This window comes from Arvicola amphibius, chromosome 1 (genome assembly GCF_903992535.2).
Source record: "Arvicola amphibius chromosome 1, mArvAmp1.2, whole genome shotgun sequence".
NCBI lineage: Eukaryota > Metazoa > Chordata > Mammalia > Rodentia > Cricetidae > Arvicola > Arvicola amphibius.
In genome coordinates this window covers 148,429,511-148,451,187 of record NC_052047.1, presented here as the reverse complement: position 1 = coordinate 148,451,187, position 21,677 = coordinate 148,429,511, and the positions used below count along the sequence as shown (strand labels likewise).

The following is a 21,677-nucleotide window of genomic DNA, read 5'->3' as shown; positions in this document are numbered from 1 at the left end:
CAAAGACTCTGGGATTGAGTTTACCTACTTGGTTTTTTGTTTGTTTTTGTTTTTTGAGAAAGGATTTCTGTACAGCTCTGGCTGTCCTGGAACTCTGTAGACCAAGCTCAAACCCAGAGATTCGCCTACCTCTGCCTCCCAAGTGCTGGGATTAAAGGTGTGAGCCACCACTGCCCAGCTAGTTGGTTCTTTGACCTCAGTATTTTCAGAAGGAGAATGGTAGTAATTAGCCCTGGCTGAACTTTTTCTTAAAATTAAGAGACCTTCAGATTTTTAAGAATCTCTGCCAGAGACCTATAAATCTTTTTTTTTTGGGGGGGGGGGGAGAGTTGTTTTTTTCGAGACAAGGTTTCTCTGTAGCTCTGGAACCTGTCCTGGAACTAGCTCTTGTAGACCAAGCTGGCCTCGAATTCACAGAGATCTGCCTGCCTGTGATTCCCGAGTGCTGGGATTAAAGGCGTGGGCACCACTGCCCGGCCAACCTATAAATCTTGCTTGATTCCAAAGTTTGTGAGATGAGGAAAGAGTCCTGTAAAGGTAAAACAACTCGCTCAAATTACACTGGGCAAGTAACTCTAGGAGGAACCCGAAACACAAGTCCTCAAAGTCAGGGCTTTCATGCCCTAAAGGGCACTTCCCAAAAGTGCTTAATAAACTCTTAGAAGATGCAGAAATAACGGGCTGCACCCAGTCACACCTCACTGCCTCTTGGGAGCCTCAGAATTTCTTCCACACCTGAACCAAAGTGGAACCCAGGAGCTCTTAGGAGCTTCCCTGAGACGTGGCACAGACATCTGGAACAAGGAAAAGTCTCTGACACTCCCCGAATGGATTTCACGCATCCAGAATTATGTGGACAACTAGGACGTCCCATTCTGACATTGTGGAGTTCGAGCCCTCGGGAAGCTGGCGCGAAGCACTTAAGGGCTTGGAGTGTCAGTTTCTCTATCTGGAAAATGGGCCCCCCGAGAGCAGGACTGAGGCCAATGCGGGCCACCAGGGGGGCGGGACAAGTCGCCTGCGCCAGAAGGATGCTCCAGCAGCCGCGGGTTCCCGGGCACCCCGAGCAAGGGAGGGGGCGGGTCCGTGCCGACCCGGTGCCTGGGGAGGATGGGACTGCGCACGTCCTGTCGCGCCGTGTCGCACACAACCCGCAGCAGTCTCCTCCAGCAGTCACTCGCGGAGCCCGCGCCGCCTGGGCGCGCGCTACCCTTACATAAGCGTCCCCGGCGCCGGCGCCGGCGCACTCCCACCCACGGCAACCTGCAGCAGGAAGAGGAAGGTGCGGAGCGCCGCGGACACTCACCTCCGCCCCGCCGCCGCAAGCCGTGGCCGCCGCCTCTGACGGCCTCTGCCTCCACTGACAGAGAACAGCTGCGGTCTCCGCGCAACCGAACTTGCTGCAGCGCCTGCCCCGCCCATCAGACTTCCTATTGGTTGATGCAGCCCAACCCCTCCTAGGATTGGGTGAACGGGTCTATCACTCACCGCTCCCCCTTTCAGGGCTCCTCCCTGCACCCACCTACCTCGCTCGTTTAAGCGTTGGCGCCTCACGTCTGCCCCACCCCTCGCGTCCCCGGAGGGCCTTCTGATTGGTAAAGAGGCGTCAAGAGCCCGCCCCCTACGCGCCACCGCCTACACCCTTTTCTCGGGAGCCTCACGTGGGCCGTCTGGCGTGGCCCGAGTCCGCAATAGGCGGAAGTGGTCCGGCTTTAGCTCATCCTGATTGGCTGTCGGCGGGGGTGGGGACGTGCGATTCATTCACTGGGTAGCACGTGTCTCTTGGAACCGCAATCATAACAGATGCACGGGGATTGGGGCAGCGTTGCCAGACGCAGGTAGACGTTAGCGGATAGTGAAGAGGTCGCAGGAAAAGCCTCAGCGAAGGGCATGAGGAGGGAGAAAGCGCCTCTGCTGCTTGGTTGCGTGTCCAAGTCCTTTAGTAGTAGCTGCGTGAGTGGGGATGGTGGTCAGGAGCCCGCCTCTGTGTGACCTTGGAGCAGTAGCTTCACGTCTCTGAGCTCCGTTTCCTGATCTATAATGCCGGGCCGCTCAGAACCTTAAAGGTTTTTTTTTTCTAGAAGGTTCGGTTAGCTAAGGAAAGGAAAGCTTTATAATTTGGGCTCTGTGCCAAACTAGGAGTGGGAAGTCACCAGAGCAAAAGCCCTGCCTTCCAATGACAGGAGACCAGACAGTAAACAAATAAAGTCTACAGTAGATCATCATTCAAGGCCAAGAAGAGAAAAATAACCACTTCATGACTGGACAATCAAGAATTATGAGAACATCGCGTTAACCAGTAATTGCTATCGACTCTGATTCTGCTACGTAGAGCTTCCACTGGGCTGCTGGGCGAGCTGGCACGGGTATGTAATGCCTGTACTTAGAAGACTGAGGCAAGAAGATTTTGAGTTCGAGGTTGGCGTCTGCAGTATGTCCTGTTTAAAAAGAAAGACAACTCTAGGTCCTCCTTTCTCTGTCTGGCAGAACCCCTACCCTGCCTGGATCCAATACAATACAGCTATTTAGTGGGAGAATATGGATTTAAATTACAATTTTACAGACTCACTTATCTCTTTTAAGTACTAAACATATACTTGATGTTATACCAGAGAGAGTGGTGGGCAAAACCCCGTTTCAGCCATTGCATTAAATTCTTCATATTCCTAATAACAATGACTGAAACGCCAGGCACAATGACACAAAACTCTTATCCCAGCACTTGGCCGTTCAAAGGCAAAAGAATCAGGAAGTTTGGGTTTGAGTTTTTTGTTTGGTTTTTGCTCGTTTAAGACAACAAGCTCTTCTTGTGTAGCCTTGGCTGACCTGGAACTCACTATGTAGGTCAGGCTGGACTGGGATCCCTAGATTCACTTGCCCCTGCCACAGCGCTGAAATTAAAGGCATGTGCCACCAGGCTCAGCTGAGGATCCGGAGTTGGGAGTTGTTGAGATGAGGTCTCACTACCCTTGTGTATGAGCTCCTTTTACTGGCTGCTATAGAGCTCCTTCTATAACCCCAAGAGGTCTATTCTATGGAACGCTCAAGTTCAAGATCATATCCTTTTGTTGTTCATGTCTTGGAGATGTTTTGTTTTTGAGACAAAGACTTACTGTGTAGCACAGGCTAGCTTCAAACTCCTCTACTTTTTAATGTAATGATTGGAGATCCACATCACCTCACCCGGGTCTCTTAACGTTTTAAAAACTGTTTTGTTTTATTGTTATTTACTTTTTTTTTTTGAGACAAGGTTTCTCTGTAACTTTGGTGCCTGTCCTGGAACTCACAGAGATCCACCTTCTTCTGTCTCCCGAGTGCTGGGATTAAAAACGTGCACCACCACCGCCCAGCTGTCATTATTTACTTAGGTGTATGTGTTCATCTGAGGACTGAGGGGTATTAGTTAACCTGGAGCTGGAGTTACAGGCATTTATGAGCTGCCACAAATTACTGCTGGGAATCAAACTTGGATCCTTTACAAGATTTATATGTGCTTTCAACCACTGAGCTATCTCCAACCCCTCTAAATTTTTTTTGTTGTTGTTGTTAATTGTTTTTCGAGACAGGGTTTCTCAGTAGCTATGGAGCCAATCCTGGAACTCTCTCTCTGTAGACCAGGCTGGCCTCGAACTCACAGAGATCCACCTGCCTCTGTCTCCCAAGTGCTGTGATTGAAGGCACGGGCCACCGCTGCTGCCACCACCACCCAGCCTAATTCTTTTTTAAAGACAGGAAAAGAATTGTTGAAAAATATGTGACCTTGGGCAAAGGCCTCACCTTCTCTAAGTGGATTTCCCCATGAAAGGGGTTTGCACTTAATGGTGACTGAGTCTTTTAATTGCTGGCCCTAATTGCTTTCCTAGTACGTGATTACCCGTCATTTCCTCATTTCCTGTCTATAATCTCCACTAATAGCTATAAGACATGGATTCCTATGTCCTTCAGATAGGCTTAGCTGGCCGCACAACAATCCGAGGTGGCATGACTTGTTCTTTTTTTTTTTTTTTTTTTTTTTTTTTTTTTTTTTTTTTTTTTTTTGGTTTTTTGAGACAGGGTTTCTCTGCAGCTTTTTTAGAGCCTGTCCTGGAACTAGCTCTTGTAGACCAGGCTGGCCTCGAACTCACAGAGATCCGCCTGCCTCTGCCTCCCGAGTGCTGGGATTAAAGGCGTGCGCCACCACCGCCCGGCATGACTTGTTCTTCTTGTTCCTGTAAGCATTGAGGTAGTTCCCGAAGGTCCACATGGCATCTACGTCCACCCTGAAAGACTCATTCCTGAGCAAAGAAACTGATGAAGACAGAACCAGAAAGTGAGTAGACAAAGGAACTGTAGGCTCTGAACAGTGAGGTCTAGCATCTATATTATGTAGCTCAGGTTAGATTAGGAAACAAGACACCGGTCTACCCAGGCCCCAGAGGCCAAGTGACTAAAAGCTGGAGTGAGAAGTTTTAGCATGGCCGGAAACTTTCTCAGCCTGAGCTCTGCACACCCATGTCAGAACCCCAGAGGTACTGCTGCTGGCGGTGACAGCCTGAGCTCCACCTTCTAAAATCAGAAACACCAGCAGCATTACCCAAGCCACCTAAGAACATCCTGGGGACTGAGGGCCCCTTTATTTCTGTGCTGGTTTAGAAGCTCTCCAGATGGGTCTTCTGTGACTGTTGAGTATTTGCCAGGCTTCTGTGGTGATAAGAACCTTCCTGGTGGTGCTGGAGAGATGGCTCAGCAGTTAAGAGTACTAGCTGTTCTTCAAGAGGACCTGGGGGGAAAAAAGAGGTCCTGGATTCTCAGCCCTCACGTGGCAGTTCACAACTGTCTGTAACTTCAGTTCCAGGGCATCTGACACCCTCACAGAAAAAGCATGCAAAACACCAATGCACAAAATAAGAATAAAGAAATTTAAAAAAAGGAATCTTCCTTGTGCTCTTAAATATAAACCCAACCTGACTTCTGGGCTCACACCCACTCTTAGAGATTATGTGCCTGGAAATCTGGGGTGGAGCCCAGAAAGTTTGTTATTGATTTTTTTTCCACTTTCTGACCAACCCACAACTGATGGCTGAGTTCTTAGGAAACTTGTCTGGAATCCTAAGAGATTTCAACAAAAAGCAAGATCAGACAAAGGACAGAGCCTGGCCTAGGCAGGTTTGGCTAGGAGTTTGTCTGTGACACATAGGATATGGACCCAGGACAGGTAGGGAGGGGAGTGTGCCCAGCATCTCAGGGGCTCCTGTAAGGCCATCTAGCTTCTTTGTCTTCCACAGAGACAAACTGGAGAGTGATGTGCTTTCTGTCTTCTAACCCCTGCTCACTTTTAAATAGAGTCTCTTGAAGAGTTGAGTTTGACAAACAGTAGTTCCCTGATAAAGAGAAACCAGCCCATGATAAGTAGCTAAGTGAATTGGAGTAAATGAAACTGGCAGAGAGGGCCGCAGAACAGAAGAGTCTAGACCTCTGTATTGAAGAAGGAAGGACCAACTGCAGCCAACACCCTGCAACATGCCAGGTCAAGTCTGGGGTGTGAGCAAGCAAGCTGCCGTGAGAGGAGCATTAAGCGATAGCTTTCCCCTCTCTTGTTCTCTTTGTCGTATTTTGTTTTTTTGTTTTTTGGTTTTTTTTTCAAGGCAGGGTTTCTCTGTGTAGCTTTGGAACTCAATCTGTAGACCAGATTGTCCTGAACTGATAGAGATCTGCCACCTCTGCCTCCCGAGTGCTGAGATTAAAGGCATGCACCACCACCGCCCAACTCTCCTTTTTTAAAGTATTATTTTATTATCATTTTATGTATATGGCTGTTTTGCTTAGTGTTCCCAGAAGTCAGAAGAGGGCAAAAAATTCCCTGGAACTGGAGTTACAGGAGGTTATGAGAGCCATGTGGTGGCTGAGAATTCAACCCAGGTCTTCTGGAAAAGCAGTGGGTTCTTCTCGTTTCACCGTTTGCCTCCTCCAGGTCCTCAAGGGACACAGGCCACACTACTGGGTCTCTGAAGTTGCTTTCCGTATAGCAGTACTGCTAAGGCATTCCGGGCCTTCATGAAAATGAGGCAAAGGTGGCCCGCAGGAAGTCACTGGGTCCGTAGCAGTGTCCCACCCGTCTATGGCCAACCAGACATGGGTTAGTTTGGGGAGCACAGAGGTCCTTGCACCCACTGATCTCCAGAGAAATCAGGAATGTTAAGCACATAGGATTGTCTTTGCAGTGAGAAAAATGTAAAAAAGAAAAACAAACAATTTGTTCTAGGTTCTAGAAGGCTGAGAACTGGAAGTGATTAAGAGCTGGTGCTATGTGGTGTCTGTTGGGCTAGACCATATCAAGCTTCTACAACTAGGTCCGGAGGTGGCTGGTAATCTAAATGATTCTTATAGCCAGAGGCTCCCCAAGCTCCCACAACCTAGACCAGTCTTGCCTAATAGTGCAAATGACCTCTACCCTATCTGTGTGACTGAGACCCAGGCCAGACCCTTAGGCCCTATCTTAGGTAGCCTATCTCTAGAACCCATCTTCTTGGAACAAGGACCCTGAGTTGAGTTTTGATGTAATCACACTTCCTTGTGCAACGGGGATTATATTACATCAGGAAATGTCTTCCCAAATTTTAGTTGACTTAAAATACATTCGGAATGAATCACCTAATATCAGACTCTTATTTATTTGTTTATCTTTTTTTGAGATAGGATTTCTCTGTGTAGCCCTGACTGTCCTTGAACTCACTCTGAGTTGTCCAGGCTGGCCTGGAACTCAGATCCACCTACCTCTGCCTCCTGAGTGCTGGGATTAAAAGCATGCCTGGCTCTGATCAGACCCTTTAGAAATCTTGATCCAGGTTAATGAAGTCGATCTAACCCGAGTTTTCATGCTGATCTCTTCGCGGTTGCTTTGTCTCTCTGACATCTGCAGAGTCCCTAGGTTAGGTGCGATTCCCGCCTGCCCCATAAGTTTGCATCAGTTGTGCAGTGTGCAAGGCTGTGCAGCTGTGCAAGGCTGCCCTGTGCCTTTGCCCAGGTATAGTTTTGGGGTTGGAGGGAACTTAAATCTCAATGTCTCCCCTGTTGTGGTTTTTAGGTTCTTTTAACCCTGTTGTGCCCCACCCCCGCCCAACCCCATTCTTTTAAGTGTCCTCCTGCTCTGGGTCTTTGGCATGAACATTCCCATCTCTGCTAAATGTTCTGACCAGCCAGGAGGTGGTGGCACATGCCTTTAATCCCAGCACTCGGGAGACAGAGGCAGGCGGATCTCTGAGTTCAAGGCCAGCCTGGTCTACAATTGCCTTTGCCAATTCCGAGATCCTCTCTCTTTCCTCTAAATTTATGGCTCCCAACAGCAAAGGGGTGGACAGTAACCTCCAAAGTGCCTCCCAATCTTTTTTTTTTTTTTCCGTTTTTCAAGACAGGGTTGCTCTGTAGCTTTGGGGCCTGTTCTGGAACTAGCTCTTGTAGACCAAGCTGGCCTCAAACTCACAGAGATCCACCTGCTTCTGTCTCCCAAGTGATGGGACTGAAGGTACGAGCCTCCCAATCTTATTGGGGGTGACCATATCATCTCCACCACAGTGAACATGAAGTTTCTACCCTGTCATGTTGCTGTTTTGATGCTCAAGTGCACAAAGCCTGTGCTAGACACCTCACCAGTCACCGTGTCACTGCCACATGTCACAATGGGATGGAGAAGAGGGCCTGTGGGTGACCTAGTAATCCTGTCAGGTATGAAGGAATGCTGTACCCATTTGACAGATGTGAACATTGAGGCTCCCAGAACAGATGGGACCTCTTGATCCACAGCCTGGACTCCTGGACTGTGCTTCTTTTGTATTCCACTCAACAACCACCTTGGATCACCTGGAAAAACATGGGGTAAAAAAGAATAGACTTCAAAACAAAGGGCTTTGTTTCGAAATATGCATCTTTAAGCACACCATCTTAAACCAGAAGCATTTTGAACAATGCAGTCCCAAGATCTCCCATAAGATAAGGAGAGCCTGGGACCTGGTTGTACAGATAGTTTCTCTGGCCTCTGCCCAGACCTGTTTCTGCAATGGGCTTAAGCAGAGAATGCTCTTGTGCTTGTTAACCGAGGGAGTTTGGGCACCCAGGTGAGAAAGAAGCTTAGGAAGCAGGCCATACCCACGCCAGGCACTGAGACACAACCCACACCAGCCCCTGAGGATATACCCACACCAGCCCCTGAGGACACAACCACACCAGCCCCTGCATATCAGAACAGGCCTTGTCTTGGCTCTGTGAGGTGAGTTCCCCTCCTGCACAGGACTCCTGCAGTAAAGATGTGATTTGTTTACTTTCACTTAGATCACCAAGTGATGAGGTGGAGGGCCTGTGGGAAGGCTTGGTGGGTAAAAGCGCTTGTCACCGAGTGATGAGGTAGCGCTGAACCTGAGAACCGTCCCGTCTTTTCTGTGAACATTTAAAAACCAGAAATGTAGACCAGTTGTCTGAACTAAGGAAACTAGCTGGGCTGGTGGTTCACATCTGTCATCCTAGCACTTGCGAGGCTGAGCGGAGCCGGGAGTGGTCAGATAAACTGCCACAGCTCTGTGAAATCCCTTCCTGGGAGGCGGGCTTCTCCTCCCGGCTAGCCAGGCCTTCAACCTTTCCTTCCACCCAGCAGAGATTCCTTTGAGGTCTGTTATTTCAATGGCTGATAGCGTTAGTGTCTCCCTAGGAGTCTTCTTCCCTGAAAGGATGGCTACAGGAGGATCCTTCAAGTCTCAAGCCGGCTGAGGCTACACAGTTCCAGACCAGCTGAGACAACAAAACAGAGCAAGGCCCTAGACCTAAGCAGTGCCCTGGGTTTGGAGTTCTAAACCTCTTGCAATGGCCTTCCTAGGATGGCCCCAGGTACACCAGGCTGCTGGTGTTCACCTCTGTCCTCGTTTGCCTCCCATTTCCGTGATAAACACCATGACCAGAAAGCAACTTGGGGACAAACAGTTTATTTGACTTACACATCCTGGTCACAGGCCATCATGAAGGGAAGTCGGGGCAGGAACTAAAGCAGGGAGGCACAGGATTCACTGGGTCGTCAACTCAGCTTTTTTTATCCAACCCTGCCCACCTGTCCTGGGCTGGCACCACGTACGGAGTACGGAGGCCTGGACCCTCCCACATCAGTCACTAATGAAAACAAGGCCCTCACAGGCTTGCCCACAGGCCAGTCTGACGGACGTGTTTTTGCAGCTGAGGTCCCTCTTCCCAGGTGATTCTAGCTTGTGCTAAGTTGACAAAAACAAAATAATCAGAAACCACAGCACTGGGTCTGCAAACCGTACTCCAGGACAAGCCAAGGCCCAGGAGTCAATACAAAACACATTCCATGGATTTTTTTGTGTGCACTCTTTGTTTTGTTTTCTATTACTGATTTTTTTTTTGTCTGTTTTGGTTTTCTTTTTACTTTTGTCTTGTTTTAGAAAGAGAGAAAGAAAATAAAGTTGAGTGGGGAGGGAAGAGCTAGGAGAAGTTGGGGGAGGGGAGAGAATATACACAAAGTATATCATATGTATTTAAATTTTTAATAAAAATTAAAAACATAATCGCATAGCACAGCCTCCGTGTGCAGCCCTGGGCACTGGCAGCAGGCCGGGCCTGGCACTTTGCTTCTAAGAAACAGAAGGTAGCGGAAAGCAATGGTGGCCACGCCCAGTGTTACCCGAGCCAGGCTCTGTCTTCCCGAGTTCCAGCCTCACTCTCCCTCACTCTGACTGACGCAAGCTGCTCTGTCGCGAATAGCTCTTTGAAGAGAGGATCAAGGGACAACAGCTGACAAGAAACTGAGGCCTTTGGCCTAATAATAATCCAGTGAGCTTGAAGCACTTCTGTTGCCCTGGGCCACCTCGGTGGGAGCCCTTGGGGGCCGGCACCAGGCTAAGCCACTCCCAGTCTCCTCCCCCTCCCCCCCCCAGGAACAAAGAGATAATTGCAGTGTGTTGCCTTAAGCCACTAATGTTGTTTTAAGCCACTAAATTTCATTTAAGCTCTCTGGAGGTTTAGATGAAACCCGTGAAGAGATTAGCTCCAGAACCAGTAAAAACTGCTCGAGAGATAATGGGTAAAACCAAATGAGGGCAGAGTGTGTGGTGCTGCAGAAATTTCATCTCAACACTGGCTAGACAGGCAGGTGGACTTCTTGAGTTTAAGACTAGCCTGCTCTACATAGTTCCAGGCCAAACAGGGCTGTAAGACTGTCTTAGAAGGGGGGGGGGGGGGCTGGAAAGATGGCTCAGCGGTTAAGCGAACTGACTGCTCTTCCTGAGGTCCTGAGTTTAATTCCCAGAAACCACATGGTGGCTCACAACCACCTATAATGAGATGTGGTGCCCTCTTCTGGCCTACAGGGAGAATACTGTATGTATAAATAAATAATTCTTAAAAAAAAAAAAAAAAAAGGAAGCGGGAAGACATCTTGGTCCCCTCCAAGGCCTGCAGTCCTCCCCTGAGTAATTTGTCCCGTAGCAGTGGGTAACTAACAACCTCTAGTACTTAACACTGGGTCTGGGCCTGAAGACACAAAGATAAAAGTAATGGTTTCCTGACCTTCAGGGGATGCGCAGTGCAGGGTTAAAGTGGATGTGTACATTGTTGAACTGTCAGAACAGTCCACCTTACCCAGCACCAAGGGGTCGAGCAGACTTCTTGGGAGGTATCACTCAGATCTAGGTGTGGGAAGATGAGGGGCTGGAAAGATGGCTCTGCTGAGCAGACTTCTTGGGAGGTATCACTCAGATCTAGGTGTGGGAAGATGAGGGGCTGGAAAGATGGCTCTGCTGTTAAGAGCAATTGCTGCTCTTGCAGAGGACGCTGGTTTATTTCTCAGCACCTTTATGGTGGTCCATAAATCATCTATAAGTCTGTTCCTAAGGATTGAACTGCCTCTTCTGACTTCAGCAGGCACCAACACACATGTGGTGTGGAAGACCCCCAGTGACCCCTGGAGCCCTCAGGATAGCCTGCCTGCAAACCAGCCTGCTGGTGGGGCAGTCCTGAGGACCTGGCGTGCATCCCCCACCAGAGGAAGGTCAGGAGCCCTGTGGCCCTGGGCTCGAGCTTCACCTTGGCTGCCTTGTGGGAATAAAATGTTGAAATGTGAAAAAAAAATTACTAAATGTTCAGCAAGGGGGTACTTTCCAGTTATGGGCTCGATGCAGGGTTCAGTGAGTCAGCAGCACCTTCTGGACTCAGACCACACCCTCATCCCACAGCCCTAAGTTTCTGTGTGGCAGAGGAGAGAAGGTAGGCCTGGTACACTCCAACCAAGCACTTTACCTCTGAGCACATCCTGGACCGAAGGCTGGAGATTTGAGCTGACTACAGGTGCTGAGATAAGCGTGCTAATGGTTCTGAAGTCTTTTAAGCAGCAAAAGGGTGTGAGTGTCTTAACGCTAGGGGCCTGGGTACATTGCACTAAAGCGGTATGTGGTGCACACCTGTAATCCCAGCGCTTGAGAGGTGGAGACAGAAGAAGCAGGAGTTCAAGCTTGAGGCCATTCTGGGCTGCAGGAAACCCTGTCTCAACAGTAGCCAGGCATGGCAGAACATGCCTTTAGTCCCAGCATTCAAGAGACAGAGGCAGGCAGATCTCTGTAAGTTCCAGGCCAGCCAGGGAGAACCAATAATACCAAAAAGAGACCCGGGTCTGCTTCAAAACAGCGTTGTGGGACAGGCTAATGCTGAAGGTCAGGGGTTCACTTTTAATTTTTTTAAGATTTATTTATGAGTTGATGAAATGTCCCGGGGGTAAACATACATACTCAAGCAGAGCCTGACCACTCCCGTGTATTCACAGGACTCACATGGTGGAAGCAGAAAACTGGCACCCAAAGTTGTCCAGTGATCTCTGTGCTCAAGCGTGTGTTCATGCTTGCACACGTGTGCACACACATAGGTAAAGCATGTTGATGCATGCCCATAACTCCAGTTCTTGAGAGGCTAACGCAAGAAGATCTTGAGTTAAGGGCAGCCTGGATTACAGCAGGAGACCCTGTTTCAAGCAAACTAATAATAAAACAAAATTTGGAAATGTGAGACTGGAGAGATGGATCAGGGATTAAGAGCACTTGCTCCTCTTGCAAAGGACCCAGGTTCCTTTCCCAGCACCAACACAGTGGCTCACAGTGCTCTGAATTCCAATTCCAGAGGATCCAGCTCCCTCTTCTGGCCTCTTCAGGCACCAGGCATGCGCATGGTGCACATTCAGTACATGTTGCCAAAACACTTGTATACATATTTGGGGTGTGTGTGTGTGTGTGTGTGTGTGTGTGTGTGTGTGTGTGTGTGGTGTGAATGTGGACACCAGAGGACAGTTTTCAGAAACCAGTTCTCTCCTTCCACCATGCCATCAGACTGGTGACAAATGACTTTCTAGCCCCAGAAATGTGGACATTAATAATAGAAATGCTCAAGGAGGGTGCCCCAGATGTGTGGAATCCCCTTGGCATCCGAATTAACAGTTCCAGGGAATCACTGGCCCAGACCACACCTTCTCTCCCCGTCTCATCTGAGAGCTGCCGTGGGTAGCCTCACTTCATGTCCATGATGCGTGTTTCCAAACAACCCATTTTACAGATGAGGAAACTTACAAGAAAGGGTTTACACACAAGAAAGAATGCCATTAGCTGGGTGAAGGCAGCACACACCTTTAATCCCAGCACTCAGGAGGCAGAGGCAAGGTGGGTCTCTGTGAGTTTGAGGTCAGCCTGGTCTACAAAGTGAGTTCCAGGACAGTCAGGGCTGCATAGAGAAACTGAAAACAACAATAACAACAACACAATGAACGCCATCAACTCACTTTAATTGAGCATTTACAGGGTCTCAGACCTATGCACCCCAGTTGGTCCACACAACGGCCTGAGCTCTTTGTCCCTGTTACAGTTGAGGGGACCTAGGAGAGCAGAATGTAACTCAAGGTCACAGAGCCTCATGCAGTAAGACTACAGCTCACTTAGACACAGTGGTCCCCAGAGCCTGGGCTCTTAACCGTGTGCTTTGCTAGAATATTGAGGCCAAGCTAAGGCTGGAAAAATCCAGGCGTCTGACACCTCCAGGAGCTGTCCTGTTTCTTTTCTTCATTTTTTTCCTTCTAGGCTGAGGATGTAGCTCAGTTAGTACAACGCTTGCCTAGCATGTACAAGAATCTGTGTTCCATCCCTAGCACTAGCTACACAAGGTGTGGTAACTCACACTGGTGGTCCAAGAACTCAGGGGTGGAAACAGGGGGGTCGGGAGTTCAAGACTGTCCTCTGACACATAGCAAGTTTGAGGCCAGTCTGACCTATATACGACCCCTTCTAGAAACAACAAAAGTCTGGTATAGTGAAATCATATTTACTGTGTATCATTTTTTTGATTTTCTTCTTTGTGTCTCTATGTAGTGTATGTGTGTAAGGGGGACTTACGTGGGTGGCAGAAGTTGATATCAGGTATCTTTCTCTGTTGTTTTCTACCTTTAATTTTTATTTTATTTTGTTTTTTAGTTTTGAGAGGAACTAGCTGTGTAGACCAGGCTGGCCTCAAACTGACAGAGATTCCCCTTGACTGCAGCTCCTCAGCACTGAGATTAAAAGCGTGCCACCTTGCCTGACCTCACCATTTTAGATTTTCAAATTACATTATTCATTTGTCTGTTTACTGTGCATTTTTAAGAGCTGGTGCGTGAGTGTCACGGCACATGCGTGGTGGCGTGGTGACAACCTGTGGGCACCCGTTCTCTCCTTCTACCATGTGACTCCCAAGGATCAAACCCAGGTTGTCAGGCAGGGTGGCCCCTGCCTTAGCCCTCTCAGCCACTTGACAGCCTTCACCTGTGTTGGAGACCGGGTCTCTCACTGAACCCGGAGCTCACCAGTGCAACTCGATTAGGAGGCCAGCAGGCCCCAGGGAGACTCCCGTCTCTCTCTGGTGTCGGGATTACAGTGTGTTCTGCACATCTGCCTTCTCACGTGGGTACCAGGGAGCCAGACTCAAACCTTGTGCAGCAGGCACTTTATGAACGAGCCATCTCCCTAGGCCCTGTGGTCACGGTGTTTTATGTGTGCCACTGACTTCCAGAGCCCTTGTCACCTTGTAAAACTCAAGAGTCTGCAGCACAGTTTCCTGCTCCAGCCCGCTGCCTTACCCAGTTTCACGCTGGTGTATGTCAGTCTGACAGTTCTAGGTTGAAGTTGTTCTGTTCTCTGCTCTACTGTGAAAGCATCTTTGCTTCACGTCAATGAGTTGAGCACTATGGACGGCCAAGGCCAAAGTCCCCAAGGGTCAGAGTGGTCAGAGTAGGCTGCCTGTAGAGCTAGGAGGAAAGACAGTGGGGCTAGCTCAGCACTTAGAAGGATTATGAGTTTGAGGCCAGCCTGGGCTATCTAGTGCCACAGGGTGAGAAGACAACTGGGAAGTGACTCAGAGATGTTTGATCTTTGTGGCCTGCCCTTTGGTTTATGACAGCCACCTCAGCAGTGCTGACCTTTGGCTCCATCATATGAGTGGACGCACCAGGCCATCTCACAAAGTTAGTGGCTCACAGAGCAGTTACAGCCTCTAGAACCATGGGGACCAACCTGCGCAGTCAGTCCTTTCGAGAACCCCGGTCCTGCTACGGGAAGCTCCGTGAGTCCCAGGGGAGGTCCCTGGAGGGCCGACTCCACCGGGCACTGAGCCTCAGAAAGGGCCTTGAGAAGTCCAGGTCGCAGGGCCTTGCGAGCACAGAAGGGCCGGAGGTCCCTGTTCAGGAGCGGCTGCCAGGGACCCTGGGAGACACAGAGCAGCTGATCCAAACCCAGAGAGAAGGCAGCCAGCGGTGGTTGAGGCAATACCAACAGGTGAGACTTCGAATTGAATTACCAGTTCCATGGGGGACGGACAGTGGGGACCCAGGACAGAAAAGGGTCAAGAGCGCAGCTGCCCTGAGGAAAGCCAAGCAAACACCCAGGGGCTGAACATTCTGGAAGCAGCTGGGATTTTCTCCGTGCGCTTTGGGGAGCCAGTGAAGGTTGGAGGAGGGATGAAACGGGGCCTGGATAGGATGTGGTCAGAACTCTGTGTGTTTGAGATAGGGTCACACTGTATAGCTCAGAATGGCCTAGAACTCTTCTTGATCCTACTGTGTGCCGAGTGTTGCTGGGAGTACAGGCATGAACCGCCCTGCCAGCCTTTCAGAGCTGTATTAAGATGATTAACGTAATATTATGCCGGAAAGGTGACTAGAGCAGGAGGCAAGGAAATCAGCCAGAGCAACTTCTGGCAAGTTATGGACTGCTCTCTTACCAGGGAAAGAAGGGTAGATTTCCCCACGCCTCCTGGCCCGGCCTCCCAGCGGGAAGAGTCCCCCTCCCCCACACCCAGGAACTTAGCCTCTCTCTCATGGGTCTACCCCCACCTGGTGGCTATTAGTGGAACAGCATCTGAAGCCCACCATTGTGTTGTCGTTTTCCCTCTTTGGTCTTCCAGGTGAGGAGAAAGTGGAAGAGCTTTGTCGCCAGCTTCCCTAGTGTGACCCTTCATCGGCCAGCCTCCCCAGAGACCTCGTTGGACACTGACAGCTTAGAACTGCTCCCTTGCTCCACCAGCAGTACTCCTGCGTCTCTCGTCTCTCCATCTGCTTCTTCATGATGACTCTTCTGTACTCTGAACCCTTCCAGCCTTTGTCCTGTGACCCGCGGAGGCCTCTGTCACTAGGTTATTCAAAGCCCTGTGTGGCTGCCCTTCTTGGTTCTGGCAGCTAGCTCTTAGCAAGGACCTCCATAGGCCTGAGGAGAAGGCACTTAGCTCCCTGCCTTCTGGACTGGCATGTATGAAGGTCTTAGGGACCTATGCTGAAATGAGAACGTCAACAACACTCTTGACCCCACACAGACCAGCCGTTTCTAGGACAGTGTTCAGTGAAGCCAAAGCCAAACGCAGCTGAGAATTTCTTGAATATCGCCTGGTCACATGGCTAAGCTCTACCTTGGGTCTCCCTCACAGACAGTGAGCCTTCAGAGGCTAGGACCGTGTCTGGACTGCCCTCACTCTGGGTGCTATGCCTGAGAAGCCCAATCATGCATATTGCCTCTTTAGACCTCATTTTATCCTGATGAAGGAAGCAGGGAAGTCCTCCCTCCCTGTGTGACAGAGGGGAACTGAGGCCCAGGGAAGGAAAGAGACCTTCTGCCTCCACACACACAGTACCTGACACTGGGCTTGAACACGTTAATAAAACCACTGAGCTGAAGGAAATATTTGCCTAGTGACTGACACTCAAGTTCTGAGCCTCTCCCAACTCCTGTGAACAAGCTCAGCCCAGAGTCCAAGGAAGGGCTCAAGGGCAGAGAGATCTCCTAGGGCCACACAGGTAGAGGGTATCAGGCCTTCTGGTGGGTCCTCTGAGTTCTTCAAATTCCAGCCTGATGTCTTGGTACAGGGTCCACTGAGGGGCTGGTTAAGTCCCAGAAGATATAGTGATGGGCTCCCTGTTTTCTTAGAGCACGAAAAGGGTCCTGGGCAGTATTTGTCCCTAGCAGTCATTAGGAATTTGGCCTGGAAGCTAGACCGTGGAAACAGTAGAAATTTCAAAATCATTACATTTGTATTCGTGTGTGTGTGTGTGTGTGTGTGTGTGTGTGTGCGTGCACTCATGACAGTGCACACATGGGGTTCAGAGAACGACTTCCAGAGCTGGTTGACTCTTCACTGTGAGCCCTGGGGATGGGTCTCTCGGGTCATCAAGGACACATGGCCAGCGCTCTTCCCAGTTGCACAATCTTGCCAGTTCTATTTGTTTATTTCGAAACGAGTTCTCTTGTAGCCAAGGCTAGCCTCAAACTCACTAGAAAGCCAAAGCCGGCCTTGTGCTCCTGATCCTACAGCCCCTCCCTCCCAGATGCTGGGACTGCACACACCTGACTCAACCTTCCTGCCTGGCCTCCGGAACTGTGAATCAGCTTCTTAGGTTTCGGAAGACATGGCAGTCTCAGGTGTTTGGGGGATTCTAACTGGAGCAGAGGCCAGCGCCACCCAGTAGGACTGGGACATTGTCACTCGGAATCACTGACCAGGGATCAGGGGTTACAGCCACAGCCTGTCCTGACTGAAAAGCTCACAGCAGGACAAGTCTGTCTCTCCTTGCGCTTGCTGTTCAGACTGCACTGGCTGCACTGTAGGCGCTCAGGGAATATTTGCCGCACACGGATCGGCGCAGCAAAGGCTAGAGATCAGACAGGCTATGACACAGTTCAGAAGCACGGACTGGTGCAAAGGTCTCAGATGCAGCAATGACCTGACTCAGGCACTGCATGGATTTGCTGCAAATGACTCCTTTCCCTGCTTCCCACGGCCTCCCGTGTGCGTGCTTCATGCCTTGCCCGTCCTTTACTTCCATTGGTTGTGTAGGCCACACTCAGCCTTGAGTCAGGCTCTGTGACAGCTGCCTATACCCTGCTGCACTTGAGGCCTTGGTTTCCCCATCCATCAAAGGAAACAACAACTTTACCTTGCCAGATTTGATGAGGTGACAGTGGGAGGCATGGGGACCATACTGAATTGGACCAGAACCATGGTCATGCTGGGCTCAAACCTGACCAGAAAGAGCTGAGGTGACATAGCTTGCTGGTTAGGGGTAGGGGTAGCTCCTAACCAATTAGCTAGCTACCTCTTGAAGGACATACACTCCCCACCTTCTAGACCTCTCTGTCAGTGTAGGCAAACATGAAGGTGTGGCCTCCAGGGGCTTCCCCAGTGTAATGGTCAGCAAGGCCTATGCAGAGGCGCTTGCCAGGGCTCGGCACTTGCTTGCTCTCAGACAGTGTCTGTCTGTCCAGCTTTCTTGCTCTTCATGCTCTTACCTTTCAGTTCCCCAGTGATCTGCTCTCCTTCCTCTGGCCTCTGTGGGCAGAGCCACTCAGTCAATGTCCAGGGCTCTTGGCCCTTACAGTTTACAGTGTGGGCCGGGACTCCACTGTATTCCAGTCTGCCCTGCTCACCCCCTGGTGCTTGAGCAGCGTCTTTCCCATCTGCTCAGTTCTGGGGAACACATTCCTCATCCGGCATGGTTCCATCAGTGCTCAGGTCCTCAGGTAGCTCACAGTGTGGCTGTGGAGTACAGACAGCTGCCTGACATTCTGTTACAAAGTGGACTAAATGTTCACTAGGGCAGCATGGCGAGGGGGACTGCACAGGAGGCCTGATTCCTGGACCAGGGCTTGGCTCTGGGCTTGACTGGGCATCTTCTTCAGCTTCCTGCAAGGAAGAAGGCTGGGAGCAGGCTGGGGGAAGGAATCCTGCTGGGGAAATAGGGCCTCGTGGCTGCGCTAATGGGGGAGCAGTGAGGTGCACAGGAAACACTGTGTCCCCAGCATCTCTTGGGGTGAGGGTAAAGGGTTATTTATCTTACAGATGAGGCAACAAGGCTGCAGTGGGCCAGAGACAAGCTGGGGCTGACAGCCACAGCTTATGCTGCCTGTGCTGGATGTCCAAATTCCTCCTCTCTGAAGGAGGCAGCAGGGATGCAGTGTGGTCAGATAGAGAAGGAGCTGAGGTCAGGGCCTGAGTGTCAAAGCTACAGTCAGAGCCTCCTTCCTGAAAGTAACAACCTGGGGGAGAATCACTCCCCTCCTCTGAGCTCACTCCCCACTCCTGCTGCATGCTCTCTCGTGCACATCTCTCTCATGTTTGTGTGTCGACACATGACATGGCACATATGTGGATGTCAGTGGACAACTTTGTGGAGTGGGTTTTCTCCTTCTATCTTTTTCTTTAATTAATTTATTTATTTTAATGCATTTTTCTCTGCTCCCCTCCCTGTTCTCCTTCCATCTTTATGTAGGTTCCAGGCACTGAATTCAGGTTGCCAAATTTGCATGGCAAGTACTTCTACACACCGAACCATCCCACCAGCCCACTCTCCTCCTCCTTAACTGTCTCCTCTGTAAAATGGGCATGATGATGCTTTGGCATTCTCTATCCCGAGAGAGAACCCTTACACATACCCAGATGGCCTTTATCATCAAGCTAGAGAATAAAGTGTGTAAAATACCCAAGGTTAGGGGCAGGAGAGATAGCTCAGTCAGTAAAGGGCTTGCTATGCAAGCATGAGGACCCGAGTTCAATCCCAAGCACCCACATAAAAATCCAGGTGCACCGGCATGTGCTTGTAACCCCAGCATTGAGGAGACAGAAACAGAAGAATCCCAGGAGTTCACTGTCCCTTCAGTCTAGCCTAATGCATGAACCATACATAGTAAGAAACCAGTAAGAAATCCTGTGTCAGCCAGATGTGGCAATGCACACCTTTAATCCCAGCATTTGGGAGGCAGAGGCAGGTAGATATGTCTGTGAGTTTAATGCCAGCCTGATCTACAGAGTGAGTTCCAGGACAGTGAGGGTTACAGTAGAAAGGTGGAAAAATACAGGTCAAGCCAGGGCTACATAGTGAGACCCTGTCTCAGAGAGAAAGAGAGAGAGAGAGAGAGAGAGAGAGAGAGAGAGAGAGAGAGAGAGAGAGAGAAGAGGAGGAAGAGGAGGAGGAGGAAGAAGAGGAAGAGGAGGAGAAAAAGCCCTGTGTCAAAAAACAAGGTGATGGCGCCTGAGTGACAGCACCTGAGGGGTTGACCACTGACAGGTGTACACATGCACACACACACACACACACAAACACACATACACACACATGCATACAAACAGGGCCAGCTGGAAAGTGAATTCTGTTTCCACTAGTGCTGGTTGACTGATATCATGCAAGTCATTCAACCTCTCTGTGCCTTGATTTCCTTCTCTGTTGAATAAAAATAAGAGCCATTGCTTCCCACAGGATTGTTGGGTTCCTGGAACTAATACATGTGAAACAGCAGAGCCGTTAATGAGCCCTGGGTTCACCACTTCCAGACAAGCCTCCACATGCAACTAGAACTTCAGAAAACTCACATCCACCTCTGGGAAATAAGTTTGATAACAGCCCCTGGCTGGAGGCAGCTGGGGTTGCAATGGGCCAGGGTGCCAGCTGTGCCCCATAGGGCCAGCCCTTGGAAGTGCCTGCCATAGGAAGGCCTTGAGGAAGTCTGGCACTCGGAGCCTGGCATGTCCTCAGTTCACCTTGGCTGTGTATGGTCTTGGCAGGGCTACGGGTGCCAGGCAGAAGCTCTCAGGATCTGGGAGAGTGGGCCCAGCAGGCCGCAGACCAGATGGCAGCACTGGACCTCCCCAGAGGAGTCTGCCTTCAGTGCAGGTCCGGGAATGGGTATGACAGGAAGGCAGACAGAGGCTCCCCCCTGCGCCCTCCCCACTGTGGCTGCCACTCACCGTGCCTGACCCCCCCCCACCTCCAGGACAAGCAGTCAGTCCACCCCTGCCTGTGCTTCCAAGGTTCACCCAGCAGTGTGGATCTCAGCCAGGATGAGAGGCAGTGCTCCCCCTTGTAGACCACTGAGGTCAACTCTTTGAGAATGGAGCAAGCAGGTACTGTCTGAAGATGCAGAGGTGCCCAGAAAAGGGAAGCCAAAGAGTGTCTCTCTTGAGAAGCACAGGGGAGCTACAACAGGCTGTTCGGGAGTGGCCAGCTGGGAAAGATTCCCTGGGCTGCCCAATGAGGATGACAGAAGGAGAAGTGAGATCTGCCTATATTTCTGTTTTCCAGACTAGGGTCTCCAGGAGCTAAGGATGTAGCGCCGAAGAGTGTTTTCCCCCACAACAACAACAACAATAATAATAGAATACTTAAAATTTAAAAAAAAAACAGCATAGCTGGAGAGATGGCTTAGTGGTTATGAGCACTTGATGATGTTGTAGAGGACTAGAATTTGGTTCTTAGCACCCACACAGGACCTCAGGACTGCCTGTATCTCTAGTCCCAGATAATCTTTTGACCTACACACACACACACACACACACACACACACACACACGCGCGCGCACAAACACACACAAATAATAAACCTGAAATAATAATAATGTAATCAGTAAATATTTATTATACCAAATCATAGTGTAACTGTCAAGAGGGCTGGGAAAGAACATTCTAGTGTATGGTGGGGAGGGGAACGTGAGGGCACTAAGTCTCTACCATCCACAGTGTGAAGTCAGTAGGTGACAGCACATTCATGCTTGACAAGCCAAGAAACTGCAACGCCACTGTGTTGTCTAGAAAGAGAACCCCAGAGGAGGCACCTGTGGGGGCACCTGCCTAGAAAAGGGTGAGATGAGACAAAAGGTTCTCTCAGGAACCCCAGATTATCTGATTTTCACAAGAACATATACTCATTGATTTTTTTTTCCTAGGCAAGGTCTCACTATGTAACCCTGGCTGATCTGGAACTTACTATGTACAACAGACTGGCCTGGAACTCTGCCTCTGCTTCCTGACTGCTGAGGCCACCATGCTTGGCCTAAATAAAATAAATTTTAGAAAATGTATCTCGTGAGCGGGCTGGCAAAGTTCTGGAAAGTGGAGGCAGGAAAGTCGGGCATTTAAGCTACATAGTCAGCTGGAGGCTAACCTTGGTTACGAGAACTCCTGTAGCAAAAAGAACTAGACCAAACAAATGTATCAGGGTGGCCGATGTGACTCAGTGCTGGAGCAGCTAGCCTTGCATGTGTGGGACCCTGGGTTTGATTCCCCAACTCTGCAAGAGTTAAGTCAAATGTATCCAGAATCAGCCTGTGGGTGTGGCTCAGGTTGCAACTCTTTTGCAACCTCTGTTCTGTTGGGTGCA

At 50.0% G+C, this 21,677-nt stretch overlaps 2 protein-coding genes across 4 annotated transcripts in view; one reads left to right on the top strand and one right to left on the bottom strand.

The window, feature by feature from the left end:
* Pc (pyruvate carboxylase) overlaps window positions 1-1,435 on the bottom strand; it is a 94,178-nt gene extending 92,743 nt beyond the window's left edge. Inside the window, exon 1 of one of the 3 annotated variants that reach the window (XM_038334469.2) lies at window positions 1,307-1,435. The gene's annotated coding sequence lies outside the window, so the exon portion shown is untranslated. The remainder of the gene's footprint in view (window positions 1-1,306) is intronic. The other 2 variants (XM_038334451.2, XM_038334462.2) reach the window with 2 other exon arrangements.
* Window positions 1,436-1,827: 392 nt separating this feature from the next.
* Window positions 1,828-16,212, top strand: C1H11orf86 (chromosome 1 C11orf86 homolog). The gene is made up of 3 exons (XM_038312631.1): window positions 1,828-2,366; window positions 14,443-14,816; window positions 15,445-16,212. Exons 2-3 carry the CDS (start codon window positions 14,544-14,546, stop codon window positions 15,604-15,606), a joined length of 435 nt encoding a protein of 144 aa, XP_038168559.1. The 5' UTR covers window positions 1,828-2,366; window positions 14,443-14,543; the 3' UTR covers window positions 15,607-16,212.
* The last annotated feature ends 5,465 nt before the right edge of the window (window positions 16,213-21,677 follow it).

What these genes read in the sequence shown, in the direction of transcription:
- C1H11orf86 (XM_038312631.1), top strand. Translation starts at nt 14,544, where the DNA reads ATGGGGACCAACCTGCGCAGTCAGTCCTTTCGAGAACCCCGGTCCTGC. An exon ending in GGTTGAGGCAATACCAACAG is followed by an intron (nt 14,817 to 15,444) that starts GTGAGACTTCGA and finishes TTGGTCTTCCAG; the next exon opens with GTGAGGAGAAAGTGGAAGAG.